This window comes from Mobula hypostoma, chromosome 1 (genome assembly GCF_963921235.1).
Source record: "Mobula hypostoma chromosome 1, sMobHyp1.1, whole genome shotgun sequence".
Taxonomy (NCBI): domain Eukaryota; kingdom Metazoa; phylum Chordata; class Chondrichthyes; order Myliobatiformes; family Myliobatidae; genus Mobula; species Mobula hypostoma.
The window spans coordinates 140,712,788-140,732,360 of NC_086097.1; the positions used below are offsets into that span (position 1 = coordinate 140,712,788).

A 19,573-nucleotide genomic window follows, 5' to 3' on the forward strand; every position below is an offset into this window, starting at 1 on the left:
AAAGGTATTTCAGGGTGATAGGTGCTAAGTTAAAGGACAGGACCTCGAAGGTTGTAATCTCAGGATTGCTACCCATGTCACATTTTAGTGAGGCCAGGAATAGAAGGATAAAACAGTTTAACACATGGTTAATGATTTGGTGTAGTTGGCTGGGCGTCAGATTTTGGCTAATTGAGCTCTCTTCCAGGGAATGTGGGATTTGTACTGAAGGGACTAGTATCCTCGTAGGAAGGTTGCTAGTGCTGTACAGTTGGGGGAGGGAGTTGGAGTGGTGTGTGTGTTCAATCTAGAGTTGCAGGGGAATGGGAACCAGAGTACCAGAACAGATAGTGGAGAGCTTGTGGAGACAGATATTGTTAAGACTGCAGACAATTTCAGGAATCAAAAGGTTGGGCATGGTGCAATTATTGTTCTGAGCTGCATATATTACAATGCAGGAAATATTGTAGGAAAGGCTGATGCGCTCAGGGCATGGATCAATGCATGGAATTATATTGTTGCCATTAGTGAGACTTGGGTGGAGGAGAGGCTGGACTGGCAGCTCAATATTCCAGTTCCTGTTGCTTTAGATGCAACAGGGCAGGAGGGATTAAAGGACAAGGGGTGGCATTACTAGAAACAGAAATCACACAGCCGTGCTTAGTCAGGACAGATGGGAGAACTTATCAGGTGAGGCTTTATGGGTAGGACTGAGGAATAAGAAAGGTATGAGCATGTTAATGGGTCTATATTATAGACCACCCAACAGTCCGCAGGATTTAGAGAACAAATCTGTAGAGAGATCACAGACTGCTGCAAGAAACATAAATTGGAGGTGACTTTAACTTTCCATTATTGAACTGGGACTCCCATACTGTAAAAGGACAGGATGGGATAGAATTTGCCAAATGTGTTCAGGAAAGTTTCTGAATCAGTACATAGAAGTCCCAGTGAGAGATTGTGCAGTGCTTGATCTTCTTTTTGGGAATGACACAGGACAGGTGACAGAAGTTTGTCTTGGGGAACACTTTTGACCTAGTGATCACATTATCATTAGTTTCAAAGGAAATATGGAAGAAGATAGGTCTAGACTGTGGGTTGATATTCTGAATTGGAGAAAGGCTAATTTTGATGGTATCAGAAAGGATCTGGCAAGTATGAATTAGGGCAAGCCGTTTTCTGGCAAAGGATTTCCAGTTAAGTCGATGGCCTTCAAAAGTGAAACTCTAAGGTTACAAAGCTCGTATGTGCCCTTCAGTATAAAAAGTAAACATAACAAATGTAGGGAACCTTGTCTTTCAAGAGATATGAAGGCCCTGGTTAAGAAATAAAGGAGGTGCATTGTAGGTAGGAACAGATGAGGTACTATGGAGTATAAGAAATACAAGAGAATACTTAAGAAGTAAACAGGAAAGCTAAAAGAAGGCGTGAGATTGCCTTAGCAGACAAGCTGAAGGAGAATCCTTAGGGATTCTACAAATACGTTAAGAGCAAAAGGATTGCCAGGGACAAAATTCGTCCTCTCGAAAAGCAGAATAGTAATCTATGAGTGGAGCCAAAAGAGATGGAGGTGATCTTAAACAGATTTTCTGTTTGCATCTGTATTTATGGAGGAGATGGACACAGAGTCTTTGAAGTCAGGCAAAGCAGTGGCGAGGTCATGGACCTTATACAGATTACAGAGGTGGAGGTGCTTGCTGTCTTGAGGCAAATTAGGGTGGATAAATCCCCAGAACCAGATAAGGTGTTCCTTTGAGTCCTGTGGGAAGCAAGTGCAGAAATTGCCCTAGCAGAGATATTTAGATCTTCCTTAGCGACAGGTGACATAGCGGAAGGTTGGAGACAGCTAATGTTGTTCTGCTGTTTAAGAAAGGCTCTAAGTGTCAACCAGGAAATATAGACTGGTGAGCCTGACATTAGTAATGGGAAATTTATTGGAAAGTATTCTAAGGGACTGGATATATCAGTATTTGGATAGAAATGGATTGGTTAGGCATAGTCAATGTGGCATTTTGTGTGGTAGGTCCTGCCTAACCAAACTTGTCAAATTGTTTGAGGAGGTTTCCAGCAAAGTTGATAAAAACAAGGAAGTGGATGTTGTCTACATGGACTTTAGAAAGATATTTGACAAGGTCCCATGTGGGAGGTTAGTCATGAAGGTTCAGTTATTAGGCATTCAAGATGAGATAGTAAATTGGTTAAGACATTGGCTTTGTAGAAGAAGCCAGAGAATAGTAGTAAATGGTTACCTCTCTGACTGTAGCTCTTTGACTAGTAGCGAGCCACAAGGATCAATGCTGGGTCTGTGATTGTCATCTATAGCAAAAATCTGGATGATAATATTACTAACAGGATCAGCAAATTTGAAGATAATACCAAGATTAGGAGTGTCATGAACAGCAAAAAAGGCTATTAGAGCTCGTACAGGGATCTGAATCAGCTGAAAGATGGGCTGAAAAATGGAGCTTAATGCAGGCATGTGTGACGTGTTGCTCTTCAGTAGGACCAACCAAGGCAGTTCTTATAGAGTGAGCAGATAGGCACTGAGGAGTGTTCTAGAGAAAGGGATCTAGGAATACAGGTCCATAATTCATTGAAAGTGGCGTCACAAGTACTACTTTTGGTACATTGCCCTTCATTAATCAAAGTATTAAGTGCAGGAGGTGGGATGTTAGGTTGAAGTTGTATAAGATGTTGGTGAAGCCAAATTTGGAGTATTGTGTGCAATTTTGATCACCTACTGACAGGAAAGATGCGATGAAGTTGAATCAATGCAGAGAAAAGTTACCAGGATGTTGCCAGGACGATAGATTAGGAAAAGTAAAGGGAAAAAATCACTGGTTAGGAAGATATTCAATGGCAGGAGGTTTAAATGCACGGGCACTTATATTCACTTCTCCAGAAGGATGAGGTCTCCAGGCCTGCAGTCTTGCCCCAGCATTCAGTATGATCAATGCTCATATGTCCCTGGCCTCAGCACCTCCTCTATATCAGAGCATCATGGCCCTCAGGTCTCCGATTGGTACATTCATCATACTGCACTGATACAAGTCCTTCAGCCCTACTCGTCCACACTTCTAATGGCCAATGGGAGGGAAGGAAATTTATTGTTTCAGGTCGAAATTTCTGACAAGTAACTATCAACCTTCAAAGGCACAGGGTCCAGAAATACATTGAGAATCCAAAGAACCGCTTCTCCCTGACAGAAGTTGTAAATGACTCCCACTTCCGTTTTTATTGGAATTTTGTCTTCTGGGCTGCAAGATATCGTGATATAAATGAACGAGATTTTCGAAGTGGATGGAAAGTTGACTGGGGGCGTGGGGGCGAGTCCACATTCCAATAGGGAGACTTTTGGCAGCTCTGTGGACATTGTGGGGGGTCATTGATATCAATGGCGCTGACGTAGGAAATCAGCTGAGAGGGTGGAGCAGCGTTCCATCAGGCACATGTTAGAGAGCACTCCTCCTAACCAAATGCATTCCGCACACTGTACTGTTCAGTAACATGGCGAAACCGCAGAGGTCACTACTTCATTCGGAGTTTGAGGAGATGTGGTGTGTGAGCAGAGACTCCTACAATAGATTTACAGATATACCACGCAGAATATTCAGCTTGTATGGAATCTGCAATGCTAGAGGTTGTAGAGGGCTGTCGATTCAACCAGCTCCCTCACGGGCTCAACCATCCCCGCCATCGAAGACAGTTTAAGAGGCAGTGCTTCAAGAAGGAGGCATTCATTATTAAAGACCCTCACCATCCGGGACACCATTCGCGTTCATACCATCAGGAAGAGGCACAAGAGTCTAAATATCCACATTCCATATTTTAACAACCGTTTCTTCCCCTCCGCCAGCAGATTTCTGAAAGGCCCATGAAGGCAATCGTCTTCTTTTTATTTATTAGTTTTGTAACTGATACTAATGTACCGTACTACTACCGCAAAGCAACACATCTCGCGATTTACATAAGCCGGCTTCCCTTTCTGGTTCACCAACAGGGCGCAGAGCTGAACAAACATTGACATGAGGGCGGCGCTCAGGATCCTGTGACCACGCAAAAGAGAAAGATGAGGGATTCACATTGAGAGGTTTCGGCAGGAGACAGAAGGGTCTTGCTGACAGTGAGGGTCGAGGAGGTGCAACGAGATTGGGAAACACCAGAAGATAAAGCTTGGTAGATGTATTTCTGAAATTTCGACCTGATACTTTAAATCTACTTCACTGCACTAATATTGCCTGGCTTGCTGAGTGTTTCCATAATTTCCTGGTCTTGTTTAGAATAAAGATCAGTTTTAATCGGTATAACTTGTGCAAACAGGACGGAGGGGCCGAGTGACGTTGAGGGATATTCAAGTCAACCTCCCCAAATTATGAAAGGAAGAAATGAGCTGTGGCGTGTCCCACCCCTGGCGGCCGTTCCCTAAGAAAGGCGGCGCTACTAGCTTCATGCAAAGAAGTGATTTGGGCAAGGCGGGTTAGGAACTGAGGCGGGTTCAGCCCCGAAAACAAAAGCTGATAAACTGCGGTTCCTCTCAGATTCCAAACACTGACCCGGCGCAACAAGCATGTGGCAGGGTCCCTGGTTCGTGGTGCTGATTTTCAGCTGTGCGTTACCAACACCTCTTCAACTTTTATCGCTCCTTCCCGCCCCGAAGATTTTTTTTTTACCGTTTTCTCCTCTTTTTGCAGGTAGAAGTGTGGCTCAGACTCTGACCCAGCTCCAAGCATCGATTACCGCACCTGTTGGGAGAGTCGTGCGAGTACGGTGTCAAGTGACAGGAGTCTCCATCAGCAGCAGTGATCCCCTTCACTGGTACCAACAGAAACCCGGAAAGCCGCTCCAAAGGATACTGTACCATGGAGCGAGCGTAACGCGGGATTCGGAATTCGGGACCTCCTTCGACGCGGGAGAAACTACAGCTTCCAAATTCTATCTCAATGTCGAAGTTAACGCTGAAAGCGCTGCCACCTACTACTGCGCCTGCTGGGTTGACACAGTATGCAATAGATAACAAACTCAGCACAAAAACCTCGACAAGCAGCCAATCAAACGAAACTGCTGATCCAGAGGCTGCAGCGACCCCCACAGCTAGACTTGCGTTTACTTCTATCTGCCGGGCAGAATGTTGGGGTTTGCTCAAGAGGCAGCGACAAAGGGGTTCTGTCACCAGAAACAAGCAGCGTGGCCTCCGGGAGAAACTGATCTCCCGGGGCGGGGAACTGAGCGTTAACCACTGACTCCCGATCCCCGAACCCGCTGCTCACAAACGGGAAATACTGACATGTGCACCTTGGTCCCAATTCACTCTTGGTGTGGATTGCACGCAATTTCCGATTCAGTCTCAGATTGATTTATCACATTTAAAGAGTCAGTACAACATCACGGGCCAAAGGGCCTGCACTGTACCGTGCTGCTCTCTGTTCTAAAACAACAGATGTCCTCACCGAGAGTACTTCCTGTGCTCTTCCTATTCTCGGCAAATCCTCCAGAGTTGCACAACATGGAGAACCAGTGCTTTATCAGCCAATGAAAGATAGTAGGTGGCAATCAAGAACATGTTTCCTCGACAGTTTAACCTTAGACGAAGAAGGACCTGGAGCCAACGAGGAGAACACTCACATTTACACCATTCTGCTGCTAACTGTGTCTGTGAGGTATGAGGTACCCAGGCATCGTGATAGAGGAACCTGGCGTTTGACTGTAAGTAATGTAGCTTGACCAGACACTTCCACATATGGCACTGGAGCGAGTTGATTCACATACTGCAGGAAATGTGGACCAACTTGACCTGCGATGCGTGTTGGAGTGCACTCAGGAAGAACATTGCTGGAACCTGCCGCGCTCTCATGGGCATCGTACAGGTTGCCTAAGAATGCGGTTTTGAATTTCTTCACGTGGCATAAATAACTGATAGAGAGAACTGGATTCACCAAACGCTTTGAGAAAATTTCAACGGTTCTTGTTTCAGTCGAAGCAAGTAGCTGAAGAAGTAAGCGGAAGAATTCGGGTCGAAAAAGTCGTTTTTTTAAAAAAAACTGCTCGGGGAGAAGGCGCAGGCGCGTGACGTAGCGCGCCAAGGTTAAAAAAAGTAGACCACCATATACAGCGGCCATCGTTGGAGTGGACTGAGTCAGAGTGGGGCGGCTTTGGCTCAAACAGGCTTCAGCGAGAACAGGCACAGGCCAGGGTAGGTTCCGGTAAGTTTTTGTTCAGATTGTCTAGCGTAGAGAGAATGCCAGGCAGGATGTTGGAATGCTCATCTTGCAGGATGTGGGAAGTCAGGGAGCCCTCTGGTGTCCCTGACAACGACACTTGCAAGAAGTGCATCCAGCTGCAGCTCCTGACAAACCGCGTTAGGGAACTGGAGCAGGAGCTGCATGATCTGCGGATCATTCGGGAGAATGAGGACATTATAGATCGTAGCTACAGGGAGGTAGTTACGCCAAAGGAGCAGAGGACAGGAAATTGGGTCACTGTCAGGCGAGGGAAGAGGAAAGGGCAGGCAGAGCAGGGTTCCCCTGTGGCCATTCCCCTCAATAACAAGTATACCGCATTGGATACTGTTGGGGGGGATGACTTACCTGGGACTAGCTGCAGTAGCCGGATCTCTGGCACTGAGTCTGGCTCTGCAGTGCAGAAGGGAGGGGGGAAAAAGAAGAGAGCGGTAGTAATAGGGGACTCAATAGTTAGAGGTGCAGATAGAAGGTACTGTGGTCGTGACAGAGAATCCAGGATGGTTTGTTGCCTCGCAGGTGCCAGGGTCAAGGATGTCTCTGATCGATTGCATGACATTCTGAAGTGGGAGGGTGACCAGCCAGATGTCGTGGTGCACATTGGTACCAATGACATAGCAAGGAAGAGTGAAGAGGTCCTGGACAGTGAGTATAGAGAGCTTGGTAGGAAGTTGAAAAGCAGGACCTCAAGGGTGGTAATCTCAGGATTGCTACCTGTGCTAGGTGCCAGTGAGGGTAGGAATAGGATGCTCTGGAGGAGGAACAAGTGGCTGAGGAACTGGTGTAGGGGGCAGTGTTTCAGATTTCTGGATCATTGGGACCTCTTCTGGGGCAGGTGGGACCTGTACAAGAGAGACGGGTTACACTTGAACCACAGGGGGACCAATATCCTTTCAGGGAGGTTTGTTAGTGCTATTGGGGAGGCTTTAAACTAGATTTGCAGGGGGATGGGAACCAGAGTGCCAGAGCTGACAATGTGGCTGGGGTGAAAATAAATGATATTGAAAGTTTAAGCAAATCCGCTGATAGAAAGGTTGTGAGTGGTGGTAAAAATCTTCTGAGGTGTATATATTTCAATGCTAGGAGTATTGCGGGGAAGGCGGATGAGTTGAGGGCGTGGATTGACACGTGGAATTATGATGTTGTAGCAATTAGTGAAACTTGGCTACAGGAGGGGCAGGACTGGCAGCTTAATATTCCAGGGTTCCGATGTTTCAGATGTGATCGAGGCAGAGGAGTGAAAGGTGGGGAGTAGCATTGCTTGTTAGGGAAAATATTACAGCAGTGCTCAGGCAGGACAGATTAGAGGGCTTGTCTACTGAGTCCTTATGGGTGGAGCTGAGAAACAGGAAAGGTATGGCCACATTAGTGAGATTGTATTACAGACCACCCAATAGTCAACGAGATTTGGAAGAGCAAATCTGCAGAGAGATAGCAGGCAACTGCAGGAAACATAAAGTTGTGGTGGTAGGGGATTTTAATTTTCCATACATTGATTGGGACTCCCATACCGTTAGGGGTCTAGATGGTTTAGAGTTTGTAAAATGTGTTCAGGAAAGTTTTCTAAATCAGTATATAGAGGGACCAACTAGAGGGGATGCAATATTGGATCTCCTGTTAGGAAACGAATTAGGACAAGTGACAGAAGTCTGTGTAGGGGAGCACTTTGGTTCCAGTGATCATAACACCATTAGTTTCAATTTGATCATGGACAAGGATAGATCTGGTCCTAGGGTTGAGGTTCTGAACTGGAAGAAGGCCAAATTTGAAGAAATGAGAAAGGATCTAAAAAGCGTGGATTGGGACAGGTTGTTCTCTGGCAAAGATGTGATTGGTAGGTGGGAAGCCTTCAAAGGGGAAATTTTGAGAGTGCAGAGTTTGTATGTTCCTGTCAGGATTAAAGGCAAATTGAATAGGAATAAGGAACCTTGGTTCTCAAGGGATATTGCAACTCTGATAAAGAAGAGGGAGTTGTATGAAATGTGTAGGAAACAGGGGGTAAATCAGGTGCTTGAGGAGTATAAGAGTGCAAGAAAATACTTAAGAAAGAAATCAGGAGGGCAAAAAGAAGACATGACGTTGCCTTGGCAGTCAAAGTGAAGGATAATCCAAAGAACTTTTACAAGTATATTAAGAGCAAAAGGATTGTAAGGGATAAAATTGGTCCTCTTGAAGATCAGAGTGGTCGGCTTTGTGTGGAACCAAAGGAAATGGGGGAGATCTTAAATAGGTTTTTTGCGTCTGTATTTACTAAGGAAGCTGGCATGAAATCTATGGAATTGAGGGAATCAAGTAGTGAGACCATGGAAACTGTACAGATTGAAAAGGAGGAGGTGCTTGCTGTCTTGAGGAAAGTTAAAGTGGATAAATCCCCAGCACCTGACAGAGTGTTCCCTCGGACCTTGAAGGAGACTAGTGTTGAAATTGCGGGGGCCTTGGCAGAAATATTTAAAATGTCGCTGTCTACGGGTGAAGTGCTGGAGGATTGGAGAGTGGCTCATGTTGTTCCGTTGTTTAAAAGAGGATCGAATAGTAATCCAGGAAATTATAGGCCGGTGAGTTTAACGTCAGTAGTAGGTAAGTTATTGGAGGGAGTACTAAGAGACAGAATCTACAAGCATTTGGATAGACAAGGGCTTATTAGGGAGAGTCAACATGGCTTTGTGCGTGGTAGGTTATGTTTGACCAATCTGTTGGAGTTTTTCGAGGAGGTTACCAGGAAAGTGGATGAAGGGAAGGCAGTCGATATTGTCTACATGGACTTCAGTAAGGCCTTTGACAAGGTCCCGCATGGGAGGTTAGTTAGGAAAATTCAGTCGCTAGGTATACATGGAGAGGTGGTAAATTGGATTAGACATTGGCTCTATGGAAGAAGCCAGAGAGTGGTGGTAGAGAATTGCTTCTTTGAGTGGAGGCCTGTGACTAGTGGTGTGCCACAGGGATCAGTGCTGGGTCCATTGTTATTTGTCATCTATATCAATGATCTGGATGATAATGTGGTAAATTGGATCAGCAAGTTTGCTGATGATACAAAGATTGGAGGTGTAGTAGACAGTGAGGAAGGTTTTCAGAGCCTGCAGAGGGACTTGGACCAGCTGGAAAAATGGGCTGAAAAATGGCAGATGGAGTTTAATACTGACAAGTGTGAGGTATTGCACGTTGGAAGGACAAACCAATGTAGAACATATAGGGTTAATGGTAAGGCACTGAGGAGTGCAGTGGAACAGAGGGATCTGGGAATACAGATACAAAATTCCCTAAAAGTGTCGTCACAGGTCGATAGGGTCGTAATGAGAGCTTTTGGTACATTGGCCTTTCTTAATCAAAGTATTGAGTATAAGAGCTGGAATGTTATGATGAGATTGTATAAGGCATTGGTGAGGCCAAATCTGGAGTATTGTGTTCAGTTTTGGTCACCAAATTACAGGAAGGATATAAATAAGGTTGGAAGAGTGCAGAGAAGGTTTACAAGGATGTTGCCGGGACTAAAGAAACTCAGTTACAGAGAAAGGTTGAATAGGTTAGGACTTTATTCCCTGGAGCGTAGAAGAATGAGGGGAGATTTGATAGACATATATAAAATTATGATGGGTATGGAGAGAGTGAATGCAAGCAGGCTTTTTCCACTGAGGCAAGGGGAGAAAAAAATCAGAGGACATGGGTTAAGGGTGAGGGGGGAAAAGTTTAAAGGGAACATTAGGGGGGGCTTCTTCACACAGAGAGTGGTGGGAGTATGGAATGAGCTGCCAGACGAGGTGGTAAATGCGGGTTCTTTTTTAACATTTAAGAATAAATTGGACAGATACATGGATGGGGGTGTATGGAGGGATATGGTCCATGTGCAGGTCAGTGGGACTAGGCAGAAAATGGTTCGGCACAGCCAAGAGCGGCCAAAGGGCCTGTTTCTGTGCTGTAGTTTCTATGGTTCTATGGTAAGTTAATATCTTGTCTGAACCGGCTTTGTATTTAGTCAAACTGCTTTCATACAGTTACAGCATTCACCCATTAGGAGGAAAAATATGTGCCACGAGAACGTAGCGGTTAGCACGACGCTATTGCAACTCAGCGGTTCGGAGTTTGGAGTTGAATTCTGGCGCAGTATGCAAGGTGTCTCTGTAGTTCTTCCCCTGGAATGCATGAGTTTTCTCCGGGAGCTCCGGTTTCCTCTCTCTGTCCAAAGACGAACAGAATAGGTTAACTGATCATAGTAAATTGTTTGCGATTAGGTTAGGTTTCATCGAGGTTGTTGTGGGTTGCTGGGGCGGCGTGACGGGAAGGACCGGTTGGGTATAATCTGCACTGTATCGCTAAATAAACAAATATAATTGCCTAGTGATGTCCTGTTCATATAAAGCCGGGAAAATCCAGTCTGGCTATTTACAACACAAAACAGGGACCAAAGAACTGTACTCTGGGGATGAGGTGAGAGTGACTGCTTTTGATAACAGGACAGTATTTGGTTTACTGTAGTCTCAGGAACCCTGAGAAAAACTGAAGGCAATGGGCATTAAGTGGGGTTCACTCCAAGGACTGGAGTAATAACTTGGAAAAAGGAGGGAGGTTTGAAGTCTTTTCCCAGACCTGTACATTTTCAGTTACTTCACCAATAAACTTACAACCTTGTCACAAGTGTACAGGTAATGAAAATGCCCAACGAGTGCTTCCAATTAACAATCCTTGATATTCAATGACCAGAAATACAACTGGACCAGCCACACAAACACTGGGACGACAAGTATGCCCGCAGAAAAAGAACATCAGTGCTGTATATGGTGACGTGTATGCACTTTGATAATACATTTTACTCTGAACTTTTAACTTTGAATATGGCTGGTATCCTGGGGCAAACACACTTTCTGATATTTCAAAGCCTTCCCATTATCTGTAAATCAAATTAGGGGTGTTATGTCGAACCATTTAGGTGCATGAATTTGTCTCAAAGAACATTAAAGAAGCTGAACGCTATCCAAAACAAAGCTGCTCCTTTCATTAAGAACAACCAACTGCCCAGAAAATTCATTCTTGTGACCAGCTACACTGAATATTTGTAAACATCCAGGCTGCTAATTGCCCTGCAATTACTTATCTGACAGCACCTGTCCAACTTACGGTCTACCATCAAGAAAGATTAAGGCAGCTGTAGCTACTTTTCCGATTCACATATTATTTATGTTATGCCGTGGGCAAATGGGTCTAGGACGTTTTTCTCAAATAACATGTAGATTGCATCACCAAAGAGTGGGGCGGTATGGTAGTGTAGTAGTTAGCACTGGGTTCAATTCCTGCCACTGCCTGTAAGGAGTTTGTACTTCCTCCCATTCCTCCGGCTGCTCTGGTTTCCTCCCACAGTCCTAAACGTACCCGCTGGTAGGTTACTTGGTCATTTTAAATTGTCCCATGATTAACATAGGATTAAAACCTTGGAGTTTAGAAGAATGAGCGGAGACCTCGTAGGAACATTTTGAATGTTGAAAGGCATGGACAGAGTGGATGTGGCAAAGTTGTTTCCCATGATGGGGGAGTCTAGTACGAGAGAGCATGACTTAAGGATTGATGGGCGCCCATTCAGAACAGAAATGCGAAGACATTTTTTTAGTCAGAAGGTGGTGAATCTATGGAATTTGTTGCCACGGGCAGCAGTGGAGGCCAAGTCATTGGGTGTATTTAAGGCAGAGATTGATAGGTATCTGAGTAGCCAGGACATCAAAGGTTATGGTGAGAAGGCGGGGGAGTGGGACTAACTGGGAGAATGGATCAGCTCATGATAAAATGGCGGAAGAGACTCGATGGGACGAATGGCCGACTTCTGCTCCTTTGTCTTATGGTCTTATGGTCTAAATAGGGGATTGCTCGAAGTGCCAGAAGGGCCTGTTGCATACTATATCTCAAAAAAAAAGTGAGAGGGAAACGCTTGCTGTTCTGTTGAAAAATTGGGCAGAATAAGTGATGTTGTGGGGTGTGGGGGTGGTGGTGTGGAACATGGCGATCATTGACTATCAGTTTTTATATGAGTTTAGTAAAAGCTAAGACTGGCCACCAAGTTAAATTCCTAGAATGGTGAAAGGCTAATTCTGAAAGCTTTAGACAGGATTCTGCAAAAGTTGATTCAGAGAAGCTGTTTTGTTGGTATGGGCAGTGGCAGGCATCTGAAATGTGGATAGGAAGAGTTCAGGGGTAACATAAGACCATAAGACATAGGTACAGGATTATGCCATTTGACCCATCGAGGCTGCTGCCCAATCCATAATGGTTGATTTATTACCCCTCTCAATGCCACTTCCTGACTTCTCCCCGTAACCTTTGATGTAACTAAGAGGTTATCAACCGTTGCTTTAAATATACCTTGTTAGATTGAAGGCCAAGGCTGGCAGGAATAGGGAACCCTAGTCAATGAGGGATATTGAGTATTTCTTCAGGATAAAGGAGGCAGATGTCAAGTATCGTCAGCTGGGGTCAAGTGAATTCCATGAGCCGTAAACAGATATACAGTTGAAGTCAGAAGTTTACATACACCTTAGCCAAATACATTTAAACTCAGTTTTTCACAATTCCATACACTTGTTAGTATTTGGTAGCATTGCCTTTAAATTGTTTAACTTGGGTCAAACGTTTTGCGTTGCCTTCCACAAGCTTCTCACAGTAAGTTGCCGGAATTTTGTTCCATTCCGCCAGACAGAACCGGTGTAATTGAGTCAGGTTTGTAGGCCTCCTTGCTCGCACATGCTTTTTCAGTTCTGCCCACAAATTTTCTATCGGATTGAGGTCAGAAAGTCTGGTTCATCCTTGGGAGCAATTTCGAAACACCTGAAGGTACCACGTTCATCTGTACAAACAATAGTACGCAACTATAAACACCATGGGACCACACAGCCGTCATACCGCTCAGGAAGGAGACGCATTTTGTCTCCTGGAGATGAACGTACTTTGGCACGAAAAGTGCAAATCAATCCCAGAACAACAGCAAAGGACCTTGTGAAGATGCTGGAGGAAACAGATAGACAAGTATCTATATCCACAGTAAAATGAGTCCTATATTGACATAATCTGAAAGGCCGCTCAGCAAGGAAGAAGCCACTGCTCCAAAACGGCCATAGGAAAGCCAGACTACAGTTTGCACATGGGGACAAAGATCTTACTTTTTGGAGAAATGTCCTCTGGTCTGATGAAACAAAAATTGAACTGTTTGGGCATAATGACCATCGTTATGTTTGGAGGAAAAAGGGTGAGGCTTGCAAGCTGAAGAACACCGTCCCAACCGTGAAACATGGCGGTGGCAGCATCATGTTGTGGGGGTGCTTTGCTGCAGGAGGGACTGGTGCACTTCACTAAATAGATGGCATCATGAGGAAGGCAAATTATGCAGATATATTGAAGCAACATCTCAAGACATCAGCCAGGAAGTTAAAGCTCGGTCGCAAATGGGTCTTCCAAATGGACAATGACCCCAAGCATTCCTCCAAAGTTGTGGTAAATTTGCTTAAGGACAACAATGTCAAGGTACTGGAGAGGCCATCACAAAGCCCTGACCTCAATTCGATAGAAAATTTGTGGGCAGAACTGAAAAAGTGTGTGTGCGCAAGGAGGTCTACAAACCTGACTCAGTTACACTAGTTCTGACTGGAGGAATGGAATAAAATTCCAACAACTTACTATGAGAAACTTGTGGAAAGCAATGCAAAACGTTTGACCCAAGTTAAACAATTTAAAGGCAATGTTACCAAATACTAACAAAGTGCATGTAAACTTCTGTCCACTGGGAAAATGATGAAAGAAATAAGAGCTGAAGTAAATCATTCTCTCTACTATTATTCTGACATTTCACATTCTTAAAATAAAGTAGTGATCCTAACTGACCTAAGACAGGGAATGTTTTCTACGATTAAATGTCAGGAATTGTAAAAAACCGAGCTTAATTGTATTTGGCTAAGGTGTATGTAAACTTCTGACCTCAGCTGTAGGAGTACATTAGAGGAAAATCAGGAGGACAAATACATTAGATCATTTTGGCAGATGAGGCAAAGGGGAATACTAAGATATTCTATAAGTATAAGTATATCAAGAGTCAGAAAAGTAACCAAGACAATTGTGGAGTCAGAATTGTGTCTGATTGAATTCATTGAATTCTTTGAGGATGTGGGGACTGGTCAGACCCCACTTGGTTCTGTGTTCAGTTCTGGTCATCTCACTACAAGAAGGATGTGGATGCTATAGAAAGAGTGCAGAGAAGATTTACGAGGATGTTGCCGGACTGGAGAGCGTGCCTTATGAGAAGAGGTTAAGTGAATTTGCCCTTTTCTCCTTGGAGCGATGGAGGATGAGAGGTGACCTGACAGAAGTGTATAAGATGATGAGAGGCATTGATCGTGTGGATAGCCAGAGGCTTTTTCCCAGGGCTGAAGATGCTAACACAAGGGAGCATAATTTTAAGGTGCTTGGATGTAGGCACAGAGGGAATGTCAGGGGTAAGTTTTCCACACCGAGTGTGGTGGGTGTGTGGAATGCAATGCCGGCGACAGTGGTGGAGGTGGAATCGATAGGATCTTTTAAGAGACTCTTGGATAGGTATGTGGAGCTCAGAACAATAGAGGGCTATGCGGTAGGGTAATTCTAGGCAGTTTCTATGGTAGGTTACATGGTCAGCACAACATTGTGGACCACAAGGCCTGTAATGTGCCGTAGATTTCTATGTTCTATGTTCTATGTTCACAGGAGATAAGGTGGGATCTTAACTGAATATTTCTTATCTGTAATTACTGTAGAGAAGATCAGGAGACTAAGAAGTTCACAGTAGAGAATATGATGTCTTGAAATATATCCACATTGAAAAAGGAAAGGTACTGACAGTCTTAAAATACATCAAGGTGGATACATTCCTAAGGTAGAGATATTTCTATAACTGTTAGCTACAGGTGAGGTAACAGAAGAGTATAACGGGGTTATTGTTGTGTTGGTTTGAGAAGTGGTGTAAGAACAAACTAGAGAATTACAGGGAGGTGAGCCAAAATCAGAGCCAGGAAATTTACAAGAAGATATGAGATAAGCCAGCAATTGGGATTGAAATGCCTCATCAAGAATAATCAGCTTGATATTGTGGGTGGGAAATCATGTCAAGAAATTAATATTTTTGGAGAGGTAACCAAAAGGATCAATGAAAGCAGGGTGGTAAATATTGACAACATTAATTTTAGCAAGCTTTAACAAAGTTCCGCATGGTAAGATGGACAGCGAAGGAGGTTCCTTGAGATTACAACAGGATCTACAACACAGTGGTGTCTGAAAAGAGGATGCTGTCTAAGTTGCATGCCATCTTGGACAATGTCTCCCATCCACTACATAATGTACTGGGTGGGCACAGGAGTACATTCAGCCAGAGACTCATTCCACCAAGATGCAACACAGAGCATCATAGGAAGTCATTCCTGCCTGAGCCATCAAACTTTACAACTCCTCCCTTGGAGAGTCAGACACCCTGAGGCAATAGGCTGGTCCTGGACTTATTTCATAATTTACTGGCATAATTTAAATATTACTATTTAACTATTTATGGTTTTATTACTATCTATTATTTATGGTGCAACTTTAATGAAAACCAATTTCCCCTGGGATCAATAAAGTATGAATATGACTATGACTATGACAATGTAGATCATAGCATTGGAGAGGTATAGGAACAGACAAGTTAGGAAAGCATTTAAGTGGAATAAGGGGAAGTATGAGGCTATCAGGCAGGAAACATAGAAAACACACAGCACAATACCTGCCATTCGGCCCGCAAAGCTGTGCCAAACATGTCCCTACCTTAGAACTACCTAGGCTTTACCCATAGCTCTCTATTTTTCTAAGTTCCATGTAGCCATTCAGGAGTCTCTTAAAGGACCCTATTGTTTCCCCCAACAGAGTTGTGCCGAAAATGTCCCTACCTTAGAAATTACTAGGCTTACCTATAACCCTTTATTTTACCTAGCTCCATGTACCTATCTAAAAGTCTCTTAAAAGACCCTATCGTATTCGCCTCCATCACCATTGCTGGCAGCCCATTCCATGCACTCACCACTCTCTGCATAAAAAACTTACCCCTGACATCTCCTCTGTACCTGCTTCCAAGCACCTTAAAACTATGCTGTCTCGTGCTAGCTATTTCAGCCCTGGGGAAAAGCCTCTGACTATCCACACGATCAATGCCTCTCATTATCTTGTACACCTCTGTCAGGTCACATCTCATCCTCCGTCACTCCAAGGAGAAAAGGCTGAGTTCACTCAACCTATTCTCATAAGGTATGCTCCCCAATCTAGGCAACATGCTTGTAAATCTCCTCTGCACATTTTCTATGGTTTTCACGTCCTTCCTGCAGTGAGGTGAACAGAATTGAGCACAGTATTCCAAGTGGTGTCTGACCAGGGTCCTATATAGCTGCAGCATTACCTCTCAGCTCTTAAACTCAATCCCTTGATTGATAAAAGCCAATGCACCGAATGAACTTGGAAGCATAAATTGGGAACATGTTCTCAGGGAAATGTATGGCAGAAATGTGGCAAATGTTCAGGGGACATTTGCGAGGAGTTTTGCATAGGTACGTTCCAATGAGACAGGGAAAGAATGGTAGTGACCAGGAACCGTGGTGTACAAAGGCTGCTATAAATCTAGTCAAGAAGAAAAGAAAAGCTTACGAAAGTGTCAAAAAACTAGGTAATGATAGAGATCTTGAAGATTATAAGGCTAGCCGGAAAGAGTTTAAGATTGAAATTAGGAGAGCCAGAAATGGCCATGAGAAGGCCTTGGCAGACAGGATTAAGGAAATCCCCAAGGCATTCTACAAGTACGTGAAGAGCAAGAGGATAAGATGTGAGAGAATAGGACCAATCAAATGTGACAGTGAAAAAGTGTGTATGGAACCAGAGGAGATAGCAGAGGTACTTAATGAATACTTTGCTTCAGTATTCACTACGGAAAAGGATCTTGGCGATTGTAGGGATGACTTACAGCAGACTGAAAAACTTGAGCATATAGATATTTAGAAAGAGGATATGCTGGAGCTTTTGGAAAGCACAAGTTGGATAAGTCACTGGGTCTGGACGGGATGTACCCCAGGCTACTGTGGGAGGAGAGGGAGGAGATTGCTGAGTCTCTGGCGATGATCTTTGCATCATCAGTGGAGAGGTTCCAGAGGATTGGAGGGTTTTGGATGTTGTTCCCTTATTCAAGAAAGGGAGTAGAGATAGCCCAGCAAATTATAGATCAGTGAGTCTTACTTCAGTGGTTGGTAAGTTGATGGAAAAGATACTGAGAGGCAGGATTTATGAACATTTGGAGAGGTATAATATGATTAGGAATAGTCAGCCTGGCTTTGTCAAGAGCAGCTTGATGAGGGTAGAGTAGTAGATGTAGTGTATATGGATTTCAGCAAGGCATTTGATAAGGTACCCCATGCAAGGCTTATTGAGAAAGTAAGGAGGCATGGGATCCAGGGAGACATTGCTTTGCGGATCCAGAACTGGCTTGCCCACAGAAGGCAAAGAGTAGTTGTAGACAGGTCATATTCTGCATGGAGTTCGGTGACCAGTGATGTGCCTCAGGGATCTGTTCTGGGACCCTTACTCTTCGTGATTTTTATAAATGACTTGTATGAGGAAGTAGAGGGATGGGTTAGTAAATTTGCTGATGACACAAAAGGTGGGGGTGCCGTGGATAGTGTGGAGGGCTGTCAGAGGTTACAGCGGGACATTGATAGGATGCAAAACTGGGCCGGTCAGTGTGGACGAGTTGTGCAGAGGGGCCCGTTTCGGTGCTGTGAATTCAACTAGTCTATGACTCTATCCTGGGTAAATAAATTTATTTGAAGATTAGGGGAATCGATAGACGGGAAAACTGCGCCAGACTTGAAGGTCAAACATGATATTTATCAACCAGGAATGCGAGCAAAGATAGTCCCATCTGCTTCGATTTCTCCTCCTTTTATGTTCTCACCTCTGTGGCGTGCGGTTTGAACCTTCAGCATCCTTAGCGAGATGGCTGTAATCACTCAGCGGGTCAAGCATCACGTATCCTTCGCTACAGAGATTTCAGATTTTGAATAATCGGCACTAATGAGGGAGAAAATTAGTGACAGGATAATACGAGAGGAGTGCCGGAGGTAGAACAAGGCCAGGAAGGCAAGTGAAGAACCAGTTAACGGCTAAATTTATCTCTCCCCTGGTGCATTCTGTATCCTTGTGGATGGTGTCATGTGTGAAGCCAAGCAGAGCTGCAGAACGGATGATGTTAATGCGAGAGATAACGAGAGACAACGGAGAGCCATTCAAAATGCTAATAAGAGAGAAGAGAGAAATAACGAGAGGGAGACATAATTCAGATGTTGGCGTCTGCCACAGACAGTTTGCTTTGAACCTGAGCTGTTCATTAACAATCCTGCTGAGACAATAGGAAGTGTGAAGTTTGATGGACAGGTGATACCCCATCAGGGGGGATAAAAATAGTGGGTTTGCTCAGGCACAGGACACACGCCACGAGACCCTGGAAAGAGCATTGTGCCCCACAAGTTGGTGAGAGTTGGAGGACCGATTCGCGGGAATGGTAAAGGTTGTAAAGGTACGACCGGTGGGGTCCTGTTGTGTGTCCGCCCTTGCCTGGGTGCCGGGTTCACCACGGAAGAATGGTCGCATCCGGAACGGAGGGGTCACAGTCGGTGACCACAGCGGGATCAGAAGGCATCGAAAGGTTTGCCTGAAACCAGCTGTATCTCTCTCTCTCTCTCTCTCTCTCTCTCTCTCTCTCGCTCTCTCTCCAACGGTACAACAACAGCGATTACTTCAAACTACCCTAGACTGAACTGAACTCTGCTTCACCTTAAGACTGATCATTTTACCCCTAGACTGCGATAGAGCTTGGTTGATTCCTATTACCCTATTTCTGTGTATATGTGTGTACTATCATTGCTAACCTGTTACATTTATATCCTTGCGGTTAGTGTACTGTATTACTTATCTTTGTTAATAAAACTTTAGTAGTTTCTAGTAATCACAGACTCCAACGAGTGTTCCATTTCTGCTGGTTTGACAACCCAGTTACGGGGTACGTAACAATGGGAACTTGAGAGACAGAGGTTGTGTAATCTTTAAAGCGACGCCTTATGTATTCCAAAGTTCTACACTCGCAAACTGGCGACAGAAACCATTGCTGTTCACTGCTCTCTCCAGGGAAAAGGATCCACGAGTAAAAGCGTAAATAAAGGTGAAGGTGAAGGACACACTGCGCGGCCGCTGGGACAACCAGTCAATATCCGGGCACTTGCTGATTACATCTAACAAGGCCACGACAAGAGCCAGTCCCCCCGGAAATTTCACCGCTGCATTATCTGTTC

General features: G+C 44.4%; 1 gene segment (V, D, J or C); it reads left to right on the plus strand.

The window, feature by feature from the left end:
* Nucleotides 1–4,452: 4,452 nt before the first annotated feature.
* Nucleotides 4,453–19,517, plus strand: LOC134344399 (Ig kappa chain V region 2717-like). The segment is given in 3 exon segments: nucleotides 4,453–4,586; nucleotides 4,671–4,978; nucleotides 19,356–19,517. Coding segments are annotated over 3 exon segments (510 nt in total).
* The last annotated feature ends 56 nt before the right edge of the window (nucleotides 19,518–19,573 follow it).